The 20,013-nt window shown below is 39.6% G+C and overlaps 2 protein-coding genes across 2 annotated transcripts in view; both read left to right on the top strand.

The window, feature by feature from the left end:
• LOC122976244 overlaps positions 1-20,013 on the top strand; it is a 1,153,509-nt gene that overhangs the window by 589,056 nt on the left and 544,440 nt on the right. The gene's annotated exons all lie outside the window — the stretch shown is intronic.
• si:ch211-113j14.1 (sterol 26-hydroxylase, mitochondrial) lies at positions 1,700-19,254 on the top strand. Its single transcript, XM_044344662.1, has 10 exons — positions 1,700-2,216; positions 8,298-8,488; positions 8,833-9,032; positions 9,105-9,302; positions 9,405-9,568; positions 12,448-12,614; positions 16,434-16,515; positions 16,595-16,840; positions 17,236-17,384; positions 18,048-19,254. The coding sequence occupies exons 1-9, from the start codon at positions 1,959-1,961 to the stop codon at positions 17,350-17,352; spliced, it is 1,623 nt and encodes a 540-aa protein (XP_044200597.1). The 5' UTR covers positions 1,700-1,958; the 3' UTR covers positions 17,353-17,384; positions 18,048-19,254.

Consider the following 20,013-nt stretch of genomic DNA (forward strand, 5'->3'; position numbering starts at 1 on the left):
ACACTGCGCCCGAGATGCCTCGAGCATTCTGACTGGAGGGGTGAGAACAGTAAAATAATGATGATGATTAAAAAAAAAAAAAAAAGAAATGAAATGAATAAAAAAAAAAAAATCATGTACAAATGTATAAAGTGAAAATGTACCCTTTTTTTAAAGAAAAGTACACTTATATCCCACGTTTGGTCTCTGTGTATTGTAAAAGAAGCCATGTTTATAATTCTAATTGGTTTGTGACCAATACGCCTGTTTATATCAGATCTGTATATCAGTGGTACGCATAATTTTTTAATATATATTTTTTATTTTACTTTTTTTTAAATGGGAGATTTTATGCATGGTTGGGTCCAGAGAGACGCAGCGGTGCCGTTGAATAGTTGCTGTTTTTTTGGCAAAATTCTGGAGTATTGCGACAGCTTTGTGTTCATAATTACGACAATTATGACGATGAAAACAATAAAAGATATTTATTTCACATGCTGGGTTGTTTTGCTTTGTGTTTGTGTGTATTGTTTTTCACTGGAGTCAGACTAGAGACATGAATCTGGTGATTTTTTAGACTTTGAACTTGACTTGTAGCTTCATTTGGACTTTTGCCCTCGTGACCTGGAGTAAACTGTTCACACCCAAAGATATAAAAATGAGTCATAAAATCTCTCTCCATGCCAGACAACACGTGTACATATTGATTAATCCATAAGCAGGAAGTAAAGGTGTGTTAATCTCTTGCTGACAGATCACAAGATGCTTTTAGTCAGAAAAAAAAAATGGAAAAGTTCCATGTTTCAGAACATTTTCTTCAGAGATGTGATAAAACACTGCTGCACCTTCTCTTCTAATCAGGACTTTATTAAGATCCCTTCACTAACTGACCACTAGATGGCAGGATTACTAGAGATTGTGGTCTCGTTAAAACAAGATTGAATTAACTATGATATAAGTGTACATTTGATTGCTTTATTAGGCTCCTGTTGTGCACAAATTGTGTTTATATGCTGTTATGTCTTTATCACCATTCAAGGATACTAAAGTAATGATTAACAGCTGAAATGAATTAACTGAAGTAAACATTTCCTGCAGTTTAGAAAGCCATCTGCAGGGGGTTTAGTTCATAAAATTTGCCAATTAAACAACAGATTATGTGTTACAGCATCGGATGGAACGAATATCTGGTCAATAACTTATATATTGACCAGATATTCATATTTATACAAAACATAAACAGTCTTGTTTGATTTAACTTTGCTTCAATTTAATATTCAAGACTTTATAGCTGAGAGAAATTCTACAGAATCACCTGTAAACCCTTAGATAAAAGAAGTAAATTCTGAATAATATTTATCCAACCATTGAACTTTAATGTTGAAAACAATTACTGCTGCTTTCATCTCACTCTGTGTCAGTCTGGGAGGATTTACAGGCCTGTCTGCCAACGGAAACCCAACTGATTGCCGCTCTGCCAATAGGAAAAATTTAGTTTGGTGTTAACGTGGAAGGAATTCAGAGTAACTTAATATTTCTGGTGAAATGTTTAATCCAGATAGAGGTAAAGTCTCTTCAGAGCTTATGAAGAACTTAAAATATATGTTGACATCTAGAGTGCACTTTTTTACGTTTTTAATTATTTTTTGTCATCTAATGTGTCTTGTACGTTAAGAGGTGTTTTCAATGAAAAAAAACAGCAGCAGAGGGTGATATCATATCAACTACACAGATGCGTTTATTGACGCCTCATTTCGAGTTCAAACGTGCATCACACTTTGAACCTCATCTGTCTGCGTAGAGAGTTGAAGGTGCTTTTTAACTTGTTGTAATGCTCCTTTAGTTTTGGGAACTTGTCTGCCTTATAAAAAAAACTTTAGTAGAGTGGGAGGAGGTGGAGGCGCGTCGTTTATCTTTATATACAGTCTATGTTGGAAACGCACAGGAGAGCATTCGAGTCTTGACACTCAGCTCCCATCATGGGCTCCCCGGCGTTTGCAGCCAGACCTCACCGGCTCCATGCGCTCTGCGCTCGGATACTACCGGCGGCCCGACCCGGTCCGGAGCTCCGACCCGGAGCCTCCGCTGCCGTCTCGGCCAGAAGACACCTGAACGTCCAGACGACAGCTGAGGAAGGCAAACTGAAGAGCATCGATGACCTACCGGGACCCAGTTTGTCCACCACTCTGTACTGGTTATTTTTCAAAGGATACGCAGACAAGAGCCACTTACTGCAGGTACTGAGCCATATTTATATTTCAGACAAAGTTTCAGTTTTTATTATAAAGATTAGATGGAAGGATTTGGGTTTATATTAAACTGCACAATTATGTTGTGTTAAGCACGTTTCAATTAAATCATTTTTGTAGGTTTATTTGTTTGTATTATTAGGCAATAACAATAATAATAATTGTCCCTAGATGTCTAAAATGTCCTTTTGTCAAAGCTTGTTTTATGTTCATTTTACGCCGCTTCTTTACATTGCGGCTTCAAGGAGCGCTCGTTTTGTTTTCCGTTTTGGATTTGATTTGATTTATTGATTGGGACAGTGTGCAGTTTTAAGCATAAATGAAGCACTGCACCGGAGTTAACTTGAAGCTAATTTGCATCCGTAGTCCCCAACAATCAAAACATACAACGGCACAACAGTACAAAGCAAAAAACAAACAAAACACACAGAACACACCATACAAAATACAAAGCTACACATCACATACACCCACGATGTCAATTAAAAAATAATAATGGAAACTAGGCACAGCGGACATTGTATCTGTACCATCCGTTACTGTTGACAAGGGGCACCAACGGACCACCGCCCACTCCTGCGGGTGATTGAAACAAACGAACCCTCTGTGCGGAAGCCAGCAGGCAGACTGGAGCTGCTTTCATGGGACAAACAAGAGGAGGTTCACAGTGGTTGCACAGTGGTTTTAAATGTTTTTTTCAGCTCGAGGAAAGTTTTTACAAATATAAAACCTCCATGAGCAATACAAAAATACTGGGCTCTCTGCCCCTCCCTAGTGTATTCAAACTGTGTGTCCACAATGACAGTAATTAAAACCATATAAGTTGGAGCTCTGCCTCATGCTCTGTTAGACTTTTAAAAGGAAAGCTTTTACACTTCCAGATAGAGTGAAGGAATCAGGAGAGAGGAGACAGAAGTGAGGAGGAATCACAGGATGTAACGGTGTTGAAAGAAAAACAAGGAGAAAGTAGGACGAAGGTGCAACTGATTCAACGCTGTTTTAATACAGAGGCTTACCAGGGTTCAAGCCCGCGCCCAACGACATGGAAGGGCCCATGAGGCTCAGGAAAAAATAAAATAAAATTCACAGGGAGGAAAAAAAAACTCCTACTTTATTTTTATGTTTTTTGTCCATCTGTGGTGTCTGGATTCAGAGGAAATGAAACATCACCTGGTGTTTAGTATCTCTGCTGCTCCTAAGTGGAAACCAGAGGCGCGGGGTTTGTTTTGTTGTCGCCTTTACACTTTTAGTATCACTCTTTTTTAATCTTTCTGTCGTCTCTTTCTGTTTCTAAGAAGCTTGTTTTACTCTCTGAACTTCAGTTTGCTGCAGTTACTGTTATTCAGAGTTTTTTGTCAGCGTGTGACACCGGAGCGGGAAGCTAAAGCGGCTAGCTTAGGTTAGCATGCTGGCGGTGTTTCGGTTTAACCGGTGAGCTGTTAACTGGTGACTTTCGGGGGAATGTGTCGTGGTCGTCATGGTGACGGCATCTGTTGAAAACACGAATGTCCTCCAAAATTCTTAAAGTATCGTATGTTCAACCCAGTTTATATTCGTCTGGTTCTTTCTGTATAACATTCTGTTAATGAAATGGTGGCACCTCGTAAAGTTTAAAAATGGGGGAGCAAAAAATTGTAATTAAAAAAAAAATTTCCTGCGTTTCTACACTACCTAACCTCTTGGATTAAATCAAGAACAGTTTATAATTGGGTGGATCAGGACAGGAAATGATTATCAGAAGAATGACTGTTTCATATTTGAAATTATATTTATAAAATCATTATTTAGCCTAAAATGTCAGTAGGTCGCAGGCTACTAAGCCAGCGTCAAGGTTAAACTAGGACAAACAATTTATATAAACGAAATAGTCTTACAACAACATGGTAATATTATTTGTATAATTAAAGCTGGTTAAACGATGTGTGATGGAAATCTGAAAATAAAAAGCTGACAAAGACCAAGTTGTCTTTTAATGAAAGACCTTGCAAGGGATCAGCATACAGTCACAACAGACTGATGTCAGTTACAAACTGTGCATACTCTTCATAGACGAGGAATGTGATATCAGAGTATGAGTGGAGGAACACAGATGATTACATGTTACAGTTTAAACCAGAAACACCAGAAATGCAATAACTGTAATAATGCAATAACAAAAACTCAGAGGATACAAAATGTGTTTTTTTCCATTACAAATGTTAAACCTGAGGGTTGCTATTCTCAATACTCACAATGCATCTTCAAAATCTAACAACTGCAACAAAGTAAAAACAGTTTGGAAGAATGAAACGGCCTCACAGCAACTATCTAATCCCACTCTCAGGTTCTAGTGGGAGCTATTGTAGCTGTAGTGTTATACAGGAATGCATAATTCTAACTTTATTGTTTTAACCTACATTATCTCAAATCAGTTCAATTCAGATCTCTTTTACCCTGCATGAGGCAATGAGAGAATAATCATCATAATGAAAGCACCGGGCAGAGCAGTCCAATAAGAGCTCGTTATATGGATCATCATATTTAAAAATAATTCCATCCAAAGTCTGACAAAACTGAAACTAAAGCAGAGTAGTCTGCAGAAATCTAACAGAAGAAGTCTCAAGTCTGTCAAAACCATAACTTTGCTCCCCCTGATTGAACAACAGGGATGCGTTTGTCCTCTTGCTCCATTGCTCAGGCACCTATGTTATCAACAACAAGAGGCATTCACATTTCTCCACCCGTAAAAACCAAATACTATATCAATGTCTCTATTGTGTGTGTTTGTGTGTGTGTTTGTTGCCTGTTGGCGCCCATTAAACATCACACAGCCAAAGGCAACATTCCTTGATAGCTTGCACATCCTCCCTTTCAATAACAAACTCCCCCCTGAGTGGTGAAAAGGCTGCTCCATTACAGACATTTAGCTTAAACATATTGTTTCTGTCATGGTTCTGTCCCAGTTTGGCTCTATATCTCTCCAGCAGTCCACCAGTCGCCCTCAGACTTTCTCCCTGTTTGTTAGATAAGATATGTTGTAGATTATATTAAAGGACCACTTGAGATACTGTTGGTCATTGCACTGAACCTTTGTCCAGACATTTTACTGCCTAGTTCATGTACATGACGAACTGAAGTCAAGTCTGAAATACTTTTGCCTTCATCTGGTTCAGAATGAGTTTGTTTTATGGCGGCATTGTTCTGAGAATGTTTTCAGGTTTAATAGTTGTCATGCAATTCATACTCTAAGTGTTGATGTATCAGTTTTTGGGTAACGGAAGAGATCAATGAACTTTAAGAGTTTGCATATCTCAGATTGTCTTGCAGTTCTCTTGTCTCTGTGTCACAGACTGTTTTCTGTAAGTATTTTACATGCTGGTATTTGGGATTGTCTTGAGTCTACTTGTGTTTTCAGTTCAGTCTCGTTGGATCCTTTGTTTCGTTCTGTTCGGCTCTGTGTTGTTCAGTTTTGTTTTGTTTGGTTCAGTTTTTCTGTGCCTGTATGTCCTTAATAAGGAATTATTCTTCAGTTCCTGCTGCTCCTGCGTCCCGTGTTTAGCTCCATCTCCTGCTACTTTGTGACAGTTTCTAAAGAAAGAATAAACTGTTGATATGGTGACAATCTCTCTGATCCAGAGCACAACATGTAGAACTTCAAATCCCATAATTACAAAGAAAATTAAAAATTGCTAGGCATGCAACAACTGGGATGGAAAGGGAAGAATCTTTAAAGACTATAAAATAAAAAATAGTTCAAAAGTAGTTCAAGAGACAGACAAAACCACACAGCGATAAAGTCTTATATTAAAAGAAACTGCACATGGCTGCCATTTCATAAGATATTTCAATTTACATCAACATTCTGAGATCCAAAACAGCTCCAAGTAACACAACGGAATAATGTTTTTCATTGTGTTTTGGCTGAAATACCTTATTGGATGTTGAATGTTTTAATTGTTTTAAAATGTTCGATGTCACTGAATAAAGACTCAGCTTTGTGGGAAACTTTAATACACATTTTTCCCAACCAAAATGAGAACAAAAGGAATTGTGATTATTTCCCACTTCTTTCTTCTGATTTATAAGGTACTTTTCTGCTATCTCTACCTCTAATTGGCACATTTTTAACAAACTGTTTAACAAACTGTTTTAAACAAACAGAAACATCCAGACAATGTTTGCTAAGTATGGCAGAATAATCTCCAAGGTATTAAAATATTTACACAGAGATTTAAAAAAAAAAAATTTCAGCTTGCGTGTCACCTATTTTGTTTATACAGTTGCTGACGTCAACAACCTTAAAAATCCTTTTATCGCAAGTTTCAATATTGTGCTTTGACTTTTGTTAGTGGCTGAGCCCTTTAGTTTACATATCCCCTTTCCCTCTCTCTTTCTCTTTCTCAACCCAACTGGTGAAAGCAGATGGCCGCCCACCAAGAGCCGTGGTCTGCTTGAGGTTTCTACCCATTTAAGGGGAGTTTTTCCTTACCGCTGTCGCCAAGTGCTTGCTCATGGGGGAATTGTTGGGTCTCTGTAAATTTAAGAGTACGGTCTTGACCTGCTCTATGTCAAAAGTGCCTTGAGATGACTTCTGTTGTGATATGGCGCTATATAAATAAAAATTGCATTAATTGAATTGAATTTGGTGCCTTTAAATATTTATCTGAACAGTAATTCATCTAGAAACAGTTACAAGTTCCTTACCAGTTTTTCTGCTTTGAATTTGTCCATGTCACCATCACCTGACCTGCCTTAGTTTTACCTTTACAATAACAAAACCTCACAGTGTCCTCACAGTTTATGATGTGGCCATTATGCTTGTCAGATCTCAGTTTACCTCGTCCAGCCTGCAGAGAATGTTGTCTTTGGCCTCTGCGCCTCTAAAGGTCCCTGCACGACCCTGATAATTAGTGGTAGTATTATTATTAGTAGTAGTACTAGTAGAAGTAATAGTATCAGCAGCCCAATAGGTAATAGTGTTTGTGCAGTATTGACTCCATTTATTTATTAAATAAGAGATTTTCTAAAATGAACTTCAGGTCAGAATAACCTTGCAGGTATTTTAACTATTGACAACAATTTGAGTTAACAAAAATGTGTAAAGACCTGTTTAAAAGGGCAAGATCATTAATCTGAAAAACTTGTATTTCTTTTGTTTGCTTGTTTGTTTATAGTGCAAGTGAAAACAAACAACAAGAACGACGAAAGAGCGAACAAACAAACATAAAAAGGCATAATGTTTGGCTTAGATTTTCTTATTAAAGCACGCATGTGTTTAGGGAGGTGTGTGTATCGGTGTGTGGGGGTTTTCTGTGTGATAGATACAGAGGGGAGAGAGAGCATAAGGGGGAAACAGTATTAACCAAAGGAAGACTGAAAAAGAAAGAAAAACGTGTACTTGATAAAACTTATGGCATGGTAATGAATTAATTTGTAATTGTGCAGACTGGTCAGTAACTTTATTTTGAAAATATTTGCAAGAATCCAGGTAGATACGGTATTATAATGAAAAAAACCACACTTTGTATTCTCTACACCATTTTAAACTTTGCACTTTGGAAAAACTCATATTGTATATCCTTCAACATGTAATCATTTAGTTTATGCTCACCTTTGTTTTCGTTCACGGTCTGGATCCAAATAGGGAGTAGTTTCGTCTGTTATTTTCCTGAGTGTTTGACAGCTTTGATGAGATCACTGGACCCCACACAAACACATCCTGATACTGTTTCCCACTCCTTGTCTATAAAAAGTATGTACACTTTATAACTGACATCAGACTGCAATTACACTCTGTTGTGACTGTATGCTGATCCCTTGCAAGGTTTCTCATTAAAGACAGAACTTGGTCTTTTTCGGCTTTTTATTTTCAGATTTCCACCACAGTATATTGTGCCCCTTTAAGAGTGTTGTATTGTTACGTAAATTTTATTCTTGTGTTCTTCTTATGAATTTTAATTATATACCTTTACCTGGTACATGTAATTTAAATACCTAACATACTGTTGGGTGGTTTAATCTTCAACAATGCATGTTTAGCTTAAACAACTGCTCACACTTTTAATTTTAAACACTGACATTATTTTCTAGGGTCTACAGAAGAGTCTGTATGGACCCATCTGGCGCTCCAGATTCGGCCCATTCGACATCGTCAATGTGGCGAGCCCAGAGCTCATTGCTCAGGTGATCCGACAGGAGGGTCGCTACCCGGTCCGAGCCGTGCTGCCTCACTGGAAGGAGTACAGAGACCTGAGGGGACAAGCCTACGGTCTGCACGTGGAGTGAGTGGAGAGACGTTATAGTGATATCACCAAAAAACCTTTATTTTTATTAAACTATTTTATTAACTGACAAAGTTTAGATCTGACAAGGATCTCCTCTCTGTCTTTGGTTAACAACAGTTTTTGAGATTTTAAATGGAAAAGCTTTTGCAAGGGTCTGTGAGCAAATTGGTGGATAAAGTTCCCTTAAAAGATAGATCCCTTAAAGAATCTGCTTAGAATAAAAAAGTCATGTGTTTGAAGTCTGATTTCATGAACCTGTTGAAGGAGTTCCTCAGGGCTCCTTCACGGGTCCTCTTTGAGTTTGTAATCTGAAGAACCACCAAAACTCTTTTACTTTCTAGCACAGGACCGGAGTGGTACCGAATTCGCAGCGCCTTGAACCCCAAGATGCTGAAGCTGCGGGAAGTGTCAGCCTACGCCCCCATCATCCACCAGGTGGTTCGAGATCTGCTGCATCGCATAGAGCTCCTCCGAACTCGCAGTGAGGACCAGGCAACTGTTTCAGATCTGGTTGCTGAGCTCTACAAGTTCGGCTTTGAAGGTGGGAGTTGCTACAGTGATACCAGAGGTGAAGGGTTGGGGGGCAGTTTTTAATTGTTTTTACTCCCTGCAGGTATCTCCTCCATCTTGTTTGAGACCAGGTTGGGCTGCCTGCAGGAGGAAATTCCTCAAGACACGCTGCGCTTCATAAACGCAGTCAACAGCATGCTGACGCTGTCTGAGATGGTGGTCCTTTTCCCACGCTGGAGCCGTGGCATCCTCCCCTTCTGGAAACGCTTTGTTCAGGCCTGGGACGAGCTGTCTGACGTAGGTAGGCAGCAACAGAAACAACAAAAGGGAAAATTTGTGGGGTTCCAGTTTTGGATTCACTTAAGTTTGTAAATTGTTTGTTTTGTGTGTGTTTTTATGGCAGCCCAGAAACTCATCAACAGGAGAATAGCTGAAATCGAGGCCCAGCTGCACAGTGGCGAGCCGGCAGAGGGCATGTACCTGACCTACCTACTGTCCTCTGACAAGCTGAGCAGAGCAGAAGTCTACATTAGCATCACCGAGCTGCTGCTGGGAGGAGTCGACACGGTGAGGAAGAGAAGCACAGGCTCTTTTAAACAGAGATCCTGCATTATAGCTGTAAAGGAGATCCGTCATCAAGCCGCCTTTGCTTTTTTGCACTGAACCAAACAAAGCCGGCATAACGCCGCCCCTGTGTGTGCTTTCACATAGCATGCCGGCGTTCCGGATTCAGAGGCGTCTGCTCCCTGTCCCGCCGTGTCGGCTGTATCAGCGAGGTAGAATAATCCCTGCAGCATTCCTGCCCTGATGAGGCTGTGTAAAAGGGGCTACAGTTGCATAGATAAGGGCTGGCTACTTCAGAAGAAGTAGTTTGCTGCTGTTTCTGCTGGTACTATAGAAACAACAACATACACAGAGCACGCTAAGGCATCACAGGAAACAACAAGCCTATATGTTTCATGTGCATCAGTTTTCACATTCATGACTCTAATTTTGAGCTGTCCTTGTACCCCAGAGAGCAGTTAAAAGAGGCCACTAAGCCCAAAATCTTTTACTTGCAGTATAATCCACTTCTCCTTGTCCATTTATATGTTCCAGACAGTCATATTTTTGTAAAAAAATAATGACTAAATACACTTCTTTTAACACTTGGATGAGCCAGGAGCTGGGCCTTTTACACAACCCCTAACAAGCTTCACATGTTTGTACACAATGATTGAAGAAGAAGCAATTCTCTCATCTGTTTATGGTGATCTTTTAAGTGTTTGTAACATTCCAAACAGAGGATGAGTGAAGTATTGGATTCCAGCTTGAGTTCTGCATGCAGAGACTCAAACCTGGTCCGTACCCATGTCTTTTAAGACCCAACCTGACTGAACTCATAGCTTCATCTACAGGTTTATTAATTTGTTTGCAAGCCATCTGTCTCTTTCCCGCTTCCCACTGGGTATTGTGTATCTATGCTTTGCAGCACATAACATGCATGGATGCAGATGAGTGGCACATTCAGAGATAACCAAACCTGAACCTCAGCCAAGCTGAAAGCTTTACGTAACAAAACGTCTCGTTAGAAGAACTCCAGGCTCATGCATAGGCCAGTTCTAAACTGCAAAGACTGAAAAGAAAGAGTTCAAGCTAACGTCTATGTTGACAACATGGGAAAAAGTATTACATAGACTCATCACCAAGCTATGGAGGGAATGATCTTCTTACCCTGTTTAAACACAGAATGCCATTGATGAATGCTTTTCTTTAAGGAAAAGTTATTCAATTTTATTACGTTACTGTTTTTAAAACTTTCCAGTCCTGTGGAGATTTGCATTGGCCAATGATTGAAGACCGTCATGCTGTACTCTAAAATGTAACACGTGTCAGTGAAAACCAGCGTGCATGCTCAGGCAGCTCTCAAACACTGTAGATCATCAGAATCTGTCACCTGTGACGGTTGTGCAAGAGCAGGTGTTGAGAGGTAGAACGGCCCAGAAAACAGTCATCACTAGTCTTTTCCGTCTGTCTTTGTGTTTGAATCAGCAGGGGACACAGTTTTCCTTTGTTGTGGGAGAAAACTCCCTTAAGCGCTCTGCAGCTCGTGGTAAACTCAGGTCAGTTAAACCCTGAGGGCATCAAAACCTGCACCAAACAAAAACAGACAATCAGTGCTGCACATAACACGCGTGGATGCAGGTGGCTAGCGCATTCAGAGGAGACATTTTGCTTCTGTTGCTGCATGTACGAGCAGTCGTAGAGCTCGTTTGGCTGCATTCCCAGGTGAGGTTGAGGCTTGCAGGTTTGTTAAATCTGTTGTCCCAGTTGTAGCGTGAGCTGAGGCTGAAGTCAAAATGCTATGATTAAATGATAAACCACGATATTTTAGCCAAACCAAAAAAAAAAACGAAGTTCTTTTAAAGGTCAAAAGGAAGTTTAACTCCTTGTTTGCTGAAATACTTTTTAAATAAAGCATCAGTTTGTTGTCAAGGTGTCTCAAATTCAAACAAATGTGACTGAAATTTGGTGGATGGATCAGTTTGTGTTGCGTTTATGGGTGAGTAGGAAATTCTAAAATCTTTCAACATCCAACGTACATCTGAATCTACTGCTACAAGGGTGTTGCATTCATGCGCTACTGGATGGAAAAAATAAATCCAAGAAGACAAAAGACAAAAGAAACATAAACTGCAGTGTGGACTATAGGTGTGATTGTTGTTTTATATGTTTGTTCATTATGTCTGTCCCTTCATCTCCTTCATTTACCCTCCTTTTTTCACTTCCTCCTCTCCTATAGGCGACAACACGCAGTGGTTAATGCTTCCAAATCCAACAGTATTGCTTGAAACACATAGGTTCAAAACCTCTGCATTAAAAACAAATTAAAACATTCTCAGAGTACTACATCTCTTTAGCAATACATATTCATTGTACAAAGTATATTCTATCTTTATAGTATACTGTTCTAAAGTATTAACATACTTAACCGTTTTATACTGAGAGGAAATAATACAACACTTGCGTCTGTGGATGTCAATCAAATTGCAACTTTAGTACGAATCTACCAATTAATGTGGTGTTCCTGGTGCTGTTTCATCACCGTCCACAATTAAGTTAGATCTTTTCTAGCTGTGATTAGCTTCTTTCTTTCCTTTGTGGATTTCTTTGTGGGAGAATAGAGAACACACTCAAAGACAAAGGGTTTTTATTTTATTTTGTGACCTATAGTCAAAACAACAAACTCAAAACCTGCATAGAATTAGTATGTATTATGGAATTGGGAGAGTGGTTTGAGTTCACATGAGTCAAGGTGTAAATGGGTCTTAAAATGTTCATTTTTTTATTCTATATGTGCTGTGTGAACCACATGAAAGACAAATTTACCTTGTGATGGACAGTAACTTTTTTTTTTCTCTTTTCTCCCCGCTCTCGCCTACTCATCTTCTCCCACCTGACCTCAGACTTCTAACACCTTGTCATGGGCGTTGTACCATTTAGCGAGGGACCGCGGGGCTCAGGATCGTCTGTACCAGGAGGTGAACTCTGTGTGTCCAGACAGACGGGAGCCGACCACAGACGACCTGAGCAGGATGCCCTACCTGAAGGCCGTCATAAAGGAAACGTTACGGTGAGCTGACAGCTGTTGTTAAGCTAACCTTTCTGGCTTGTGACCCCCTATCCAACAAACAAGAATTATCTGTGTAACCGATACTTGTGTCGTGGCAATTCACCTCTTGAACAATTTCTCAACACAGTATTGTCAGTCTTTCTTTAATGCTCAGAGCATGACTCACTCACACTCAATACAGATATACAAGCTGCTGCAGAGGAGTGAACCCTGAAGAATGGGGTGAATACTCTTAAATCTCCTTCACACCAAACGGCAGTACATGCTTCAGCATGAAAAGATGTTTGTGTGAAAGATGTCTGTTCATCTTTCAAACAGAAACATACTGTTCAAACACACAAACATGGTTCCTATGACTGTTTTAAACCTGTCAGAAGTTCACACAAGCATTTATACATATTCATACAATCATTTCCCTCACACTTGATATACTGTACCATATGGACCTAGGCTACAGAAGTCCACTGACATCTAAAAATTTTAAATGCATAAATACTGTGACATATTCCTTTTTGTTGCTGTCAACACAGCTAATGATTATTCTGCAGTGTTAACAAAACTCACCCCAGCATGATGTTTTCCCAGCCGTTTGTGACTGATTAAAACACATGCATCATTATTCCAGTTCCAAATAAACACTTTACACTTTACAACAATTATTGACCAGTGGCTCTGACTTCCATTATGATGAAATGCTTTGAAAAATACATAGTGTCTCTACTCAAAGCAGAGGCCAATTCTGTACTAGATCCATTCGAATTTGCTCGCAGGAAGCGGCAGGGCCCCATCTTCTAATCCCAAAAACTGAAACAGATGAGTTTCTTTTACAGATGAGAATTCTTTTACAATTAAGTGGTGTTACCAAATCGAATCCAGCATGTTAGGGTCAACCCAGATGCATCAGCATAGGGGCCCCTCAGGGTTGTGTCAGCTCACATGTTCCTTTCACATGAACCAATCCATTGGGTTTGCTCCTACAAGTACCTTGGCGTTCACTTGGACGACACCTTCAGCTGGAGGGCTCGTGTTGAAGGGTTGTGTTCTCGTTTACAGCAGAGATTATACTTTCTACGCAGACTCAGGGTGCTTTTTGTGGATCAGAGGATTATGTTTTTATTATCAGGCTGTATTAGAGAGCATAGTCGGGTATGGGATGTCAGCATGGTATGGCAACCTCTCTGTACAATTAAAATCTGAGCTTGATCATCTGGTACAGACTGCCATGTCGGCTATGGGAAGGAATTAACACCAGTCCCTCCAGCCAATACATAAGCAGTCTGTTCCCAGATAAGCACATAGAGTCTGATTTTGCTGGCATGGTTTGGGTCCAATTGTTCCCTTAGAGGGAAGGGTCACTACACCATCATCATCAAACTACCAAATAAGGGAATATCTTTTGGAAAAATGGTGTTAATCCCTCCAGTATAGTTCAGAGACTTGTAGAATCAATGCAAAGGCGTGGAGAGCACTGTCTAACACGTCAGTCCCCCATAGCTGTTCAGTTGTGTTGAAATGGTGACTGTGAAGACCATAACATATGATTCACATCATTGTCATACTCACCAAACCATTCAGTGACCCCTTGTTGTTTTTCTCTTCTTTTGCCTTTCCTCTATATGTGGTTAATTCCTCAGAGGAAGCCTGGAACAGTCAGACGTGCAGGAAACACGTCTGTAGTGAAGCAATCTTACATGCGGGTGTGGTCAGACTGACTTACTAATGCAAATTAAACAAATTTGTTGGTGTTAATCAGTTAAATCTGCTGGTTTTTTAGGTCGTCTTTAGAGCGTGATCTTTCAAATGATTATTATCTGAGATTTTATGTAGATTTTTCAATATAATTAAGATCTTGTGACATATTGTGGCCTGGATACTGTTGAAAAAGAGATTTTCTAAAATCTCAATTAAAGTTTCTTTGTTAAATAAAGGTGAAATAAGATAAACTAGTAGATTTAACACTGTCAGTGGCTTTACTTTCCCTTGTCTCTGACATTAATTATGGCTAAAAAATTGGACAAAAAGACCCAATTCACTGCCTTTTTTTTTTATCTATTTACACATGAAGCCAGGTGAGCTAGAATTTATGTTTTTGTTAAATGTTCTTGTTAATCCACTTAATGCAGTTTAAAATTGTATCCAGGGGTTTTCAATACACTCCACGAATAACATTTCCAGCTTTACTGTAGTGTCAGCCACACTTGTGCCTCTCATTAGAGGAAAATGTTGGAGATTGCCAAAAAATCTGCCTAATTTTTGCCTTTAATACACCCGAAAGGACATAAATTAATGCTGCCTTTCTCTTGCTTATTATGGCTCAAATTTTGCCAACAGTCAGTTAAAACAAGTGCAGGAAAACATGTCTTACATCTTTTTTGCATTCTGGTCCATTTCCTGCTTTTACGGATGCTATTTGCACTATTTGCAAACGCTCGAGTGCCTTTTTGTGCAACGCATTTCTCATGAATGTCAACGATTGCATGTACGCATGTGTGGATTCACATTTCACTGAGGCACTTTTTAACCTGCATTCAAGATCCTGATAGTGGTGTCAGTCATTATTGCAACACTGTCGCAACAACTGAATCATGATGTCAGATTGTCCGAACTTGTGGTAGTTTACACTATTTTAGACACTAAACAATAGTGACTTAATACAGATTCAAATTCATTGCTTACACTAGGAGTTTTTCTTTCCTGACATTGTTTAAATCCTTAACTGTCGTAGAAGAATTTTAGAGGTCGCCCACATCGTTCCACTTAGACTGTAGTTGCTCCAAAGTTGCTCCAACTTTGTTGTTCAGCCCACCATCGTGTTAATGTTGGTTATGTTTGTAGACAGAAATGTATCCATCCCATCTACGTAATTTTCAGCTGACACAGAAGGTGCTGTAGCGGTCACTACAAAGAAACGTGTCGATTTGAGAGTTGTTAATTTCTGTAAATTGATTTAAAACAACCTGTCTAGTCGCATCAGTCTCATCCAAGCTTCTCACCATTTTTCTGGCCATGTTTTATGCATGTTTTTCTGGCTCTGACAAGATGTCACAAAAATCTGTGCAGAAATCCAGGCGCCATTAAGTTTACAGCTTGGTGGTATTTCTGAGACATGGAGGGAAACTCAATAGATCCTTGATCTCTGTTTTTGACAGTTGGACAGGCGCAGGAAGTGGAAAGTTCCCTCTCCAGTTTGCTCAGTTCGTTTTAACTGACTCATTTTGATCAATAATGCAACTTGAATACACAATTCACTGGTAACGTGACACATGGTGTGTTCACTTGTGAGGAAGTAAGAGGTGTCGGCCCTGGAACAAACTCAAAGCTTTCACAATATGGTACTGTATGATGCAAGAGTATATATTACTATTGACATAGTTATTGAATCCGTTCGCACCTGATACTTTATTAGAGTCCTGATAACAAAGTCTTGATTCATCTTTCGAATGAAGTTTGTACATGCAGAGCTGATATATCCAGACTGATAAATCAGTATCATTATTATTAATAAGTTGTGTGCACTACAGGGCAAAAGGTATATGGACTATGATGTGATAGTTGAACTTTGACAGTTTGATAGGACTTTTACTTGTAATGGAGTGTTTTTAAATGTAGCTGTACTCTGCCCTGCCCTGTGTGTGTGCAGTGTGACACATCTGTTTGGTGTTTTTTGGTTGAAGTTGACTTCAGTTTTTATCTTTGCCATCTCGTACAACTGATGTGAATCAAAGCATGAAACACCAGTCGTGATTACCAGAGAGGCAACACAGAGTACATGCTCCAGGTCTTGTTCAGTTCTAATTGTCCTCTTGCGTCCTCCACCAGCCTGTATCCTGTCGTTCCTGGAAACGGACGCTTTATCTCGGACAATGAGGTGGTTGTGGACAACTACTGGTTCCCAAAGAAGGTAAGGGAGCAACATACAGGACCTGATGCAGTTATGCTCCTTTATATGTGCTATTTAAATAATTATTCTTTCTTTTCAGACTCAGTTCCATCTGTGTCATTATACCGCCTGTCATGATGAATCAGAGTTCGCAGATGCGGAGGTCTTTGTCCCGGATCGTTGGCTTCGTGCTGAGACATCCAGTAGAGATGGTGGCGGCTGCGGCAGGGCGGCACCCGGCACCTTCCAACACCACCCGTACAGCTTCATCCCCTTCGGCGTGGGAGTGCGAGCCTGCGTGGGGAAGAGGGTGGCGGAGATGGAGATGTACTTCGCTCTGTCCAGGGTGAGAGGCGTGGAGAGAGTTACTTCATCTGTGAAAAGCTAGACACCTCATTTTTGACTTTCAGCATTTCTCTTTGTTTACTTTTCGCTCAAGTTCTTTTTGAATCCTGGCAACAATTTTTAAATTCGACTAGATGTTTTCCAGCCTTCCTGGAAGCCATTAGTATTATTAGTTCCAGTGGAACTAATAATTAGTTCCACTGAATTTCACAGAATCCTGTCAACAAGTTTTTGAGATATTCTATATCCATATAAACAATAACCTTCTTGGCAGAGGTACAGATTTGGAAGAAAAGACTAAAGTCAGTGTCAAATATCCAACAGATTTAAGTGTCTTTAACAATTAGAAAGTGTTACTGTTTGAGCAGCACAGCAATCAGTTTGTGTGTCTTGCAGCTGATGCAGCACTACGAGGTCGAGCCGGAGGACGGTGCACCGACTGTAGAGCCCAAAACTAGAACCCTGCTCATCCCTGCAAAGCCCATCAACCTGCGCTTCCTTCCCAGGGCCTGAGGGAGGGGCCCCCCTGAGAGGCCACAGCACAGGTGTTTCTATTAAACATTCCCAAAGGCTGCATCTAGTTAATGTCTAAATGACACTATAAAATAGTCATGTGCAGATTAAAAGATATTATAGAAAAATGTGAGTTTTTCTGTTGTAATTACAAGTCTGAAACTCATAATTACGATAGCTTAGATATGACTTGAACGCGGCATGACAAGGTATTTTCTTGTCTTTTCTTCATCCGCACTACTCATAGTGCTTTCTGGTGAATACTGTTGTGTCACAGTGTTTATCTAAAATGAAACAAGATTTAAGATTCCAGTGAAAGTCAGAGACGGTTAAAAAGCTTTGACTTATTGTTGCGCAGAGTATCTTTGGGTCAAATGTTTGCACAAACATTTAGAGAATAAATAAGAACATTAATAAGAACAACATAAGTTACTAATTTGTGGGACCAAATCACAGGGAAAGTCTGGCATTTGTCAACATGGGTGTGATATATTTACCTAAACTACATCATTCTCAGTGGAGTCAGTGTTTCCCAAATCTCATTAAAATGTTGCTCAGACCGAAAGTCTGACTTAACAAAAACTGGGAACAATGTTAGTTGTGTTCTTCGATAGTGCGATACTGCAGCATTAATCTGTTCTTTTCAAAACCTTTTTGTACTGGAAGTAATTAGATGTTTTCTCTCTTTTTTCCAGAGTTTCCAGGAAACAAAAAAAGGGACTTGAAGACTTTTGGCTTTTTTGTTCTGCAGACAAATTTAATCTACATGTTGGCAGCCTGCACATCTGATTACTCTTTTATTGGAGTGTTTAACTTTTAACTCAATGCTCAGACTTTGCCTTCTGTACGATAACAAATATAATCACTGCATGGACAGTATGTGTGCAGTAACAAGCCTCCTGTATAGGTGTGTATGTGTGTGTGTGTGTATGTGTGTTCAGTGCACTTTGCACAGACATGTTCATTGCTGACTTGTGATTTTATTAATTGCTTTTATTTGTAACAAAGCCAGAACGAACTGAAGTGACAGCTCTGGGTTTAAAATAGAAAGAGAAGTGTGTGTGTGGTTGTGTGTGTGTGTGTGTGTGTGTGTGTGTGTGTGTGTGTGTGTGGAGGACGTGCACACTGCCTCCCCCTGACAATGAGGCGTAAAAGCAGCCTGTGGTACGGACCGGCTTAAGTTTTGAGAAATTTAAATAAGACTGAGGTTGTTTCTGTGATTTTGGCCACTGTTGGATTGTTGGTCACCTTCGAACGTATTTCACGTCCTACACAAGGTTCCTGTTTAACACAAAATCAGATTTAAAGAAGAAGAAATGACAAAATAGGATGTAGGGAAAGTTCGGAAACGACAAGAAGAATCAGGGAGGAGAACAAAAAGACACTGAAGGAAGGAGGGATGAAGGGAAACGAGGAGTAAATGTAGGGAATAAAATGCAGTTTGCACATGTTTCTTATACACAACAGTCACACTCAATCACTCTGACTTTTAAGAGTCTCCAGAGAAAAGTTTCATGTCTCAGAAGTTAAAAACTTGTACGAGAAGAATGGTGACAATCCTGTTTCTGTTGTTGACCAGTAAAACAACATAATCTCTGTAAAACACCCAACATGATACTCAACTACGTATTGTAACAAATCTTTACTCGATGACTAATATACTTGCAAAATAAACATTTTATATCCTTCTGATGTAATTTTGCTAACACTGTGAATAAAGTTCTTTTAAAATGTATTTTGAGATGTAATTTAGCTCTTAAGGTTTTGTACAACTATAAATGTGTATTTTCACTGTATTTTCATTCTTTGAGGAAGTAAAACACAAAAACCGACTGTAATTCTGGTCACAAGCTTCAAAATGAAGTAAAATCTCATTGTATGAATAAAAGAGATGATTTTAAAGCCATGTGGAGGAAATGCACCCAATATCTTATTTTATTTCTGAACATGTTCCTTGTTTTGATTCATGCAGTTGTCCAACCTGAAAGAAAAAGCTGTGAGTGTCAGTAAGAGTTAAACGCTTTGACTCGACTAATTAAACATTTGGTTAAAGTAATTTGAGGGCATAAATTATTAATTAGAGCAACCAGCTGAAGTATATGAATCACTGATTTTTATATTGAGGATAAAGTCAAAACATTTAAAACTCAACTTTGATCTTGAACCAAATTTCAGAGAAAATGATGAAGCTGCTGTAGCTCCATCTGGCATCATCGGCTGTTTCTTTTGGATTTGTTGGATTTATTTAATTGTTTTTAATCAGTCACATGTTACTGGCTGAGGACCACATGGCCAGATTAATTTGTTACTGGGGTCACTGGGGCAACTCTCAGGTAAGTGAAATCAAGGGGGCAAAAACAGGAGGGGGTGCTGCAGGATCAAAAAGGTCAAATCAGCAGGGGTCAAAGGCTGGAAAGACACACAGTTGGCATCTTGTTGATCAAGGAGTTGTTCCCAGACATCACTTGATTACCAAGTCTCTACCCAAATGTGTATTTTCTTCTTCACCATGTAAAATGACGGAGCGGGGTCAGCGGATACTGAGGCGCGTAGTGCGCAGAGGTCGCCAACTTTCTGCAGAGTCAATCGCTACAGACCTCCAAACTTCATGTAGCCTTCAGATTAGCTCAAGAACAGTGTGTAGAGAGCTTCATGGAATGG

This window comes from Thunnus albacares, chromosome 24 (genome assembly GCF_914725855.1).
Source record: "Thunnus albacares chromosome 24, fThuAlb1.1, whole genome shotgun sequence".
Taxonomy (NCBI): Eukaryota; Metazoa; Chordata; class Actinopteri; order Scombriformes; family Scombridae; genus Thunnus; species Thunnus albacares.

Coding starts and splice junctions, on each gene's coding strand:
- si:ch211-113j14.1 (XM_044344662.1), top strand. CDS start 1,959: ATGGGCTCCCCGGCGTTTGCAGCCAGACCTCACCGGCTCCATGCGCTC. Junction 2,217..8,297: donor ACAAGAGCCACTTACTGCAG/GTACTGAGCCAT, acceptor ATTATTTTCTAG/GGTCTACAGAAGAGTCTGTA. Junction 9,303..9,404: donor GGACGAGCTGTCTGACGTAG/GTAGGCAGCAAC, acceptor TTTTTATGGCAG/CCCAGAAACTCATCAACAGG.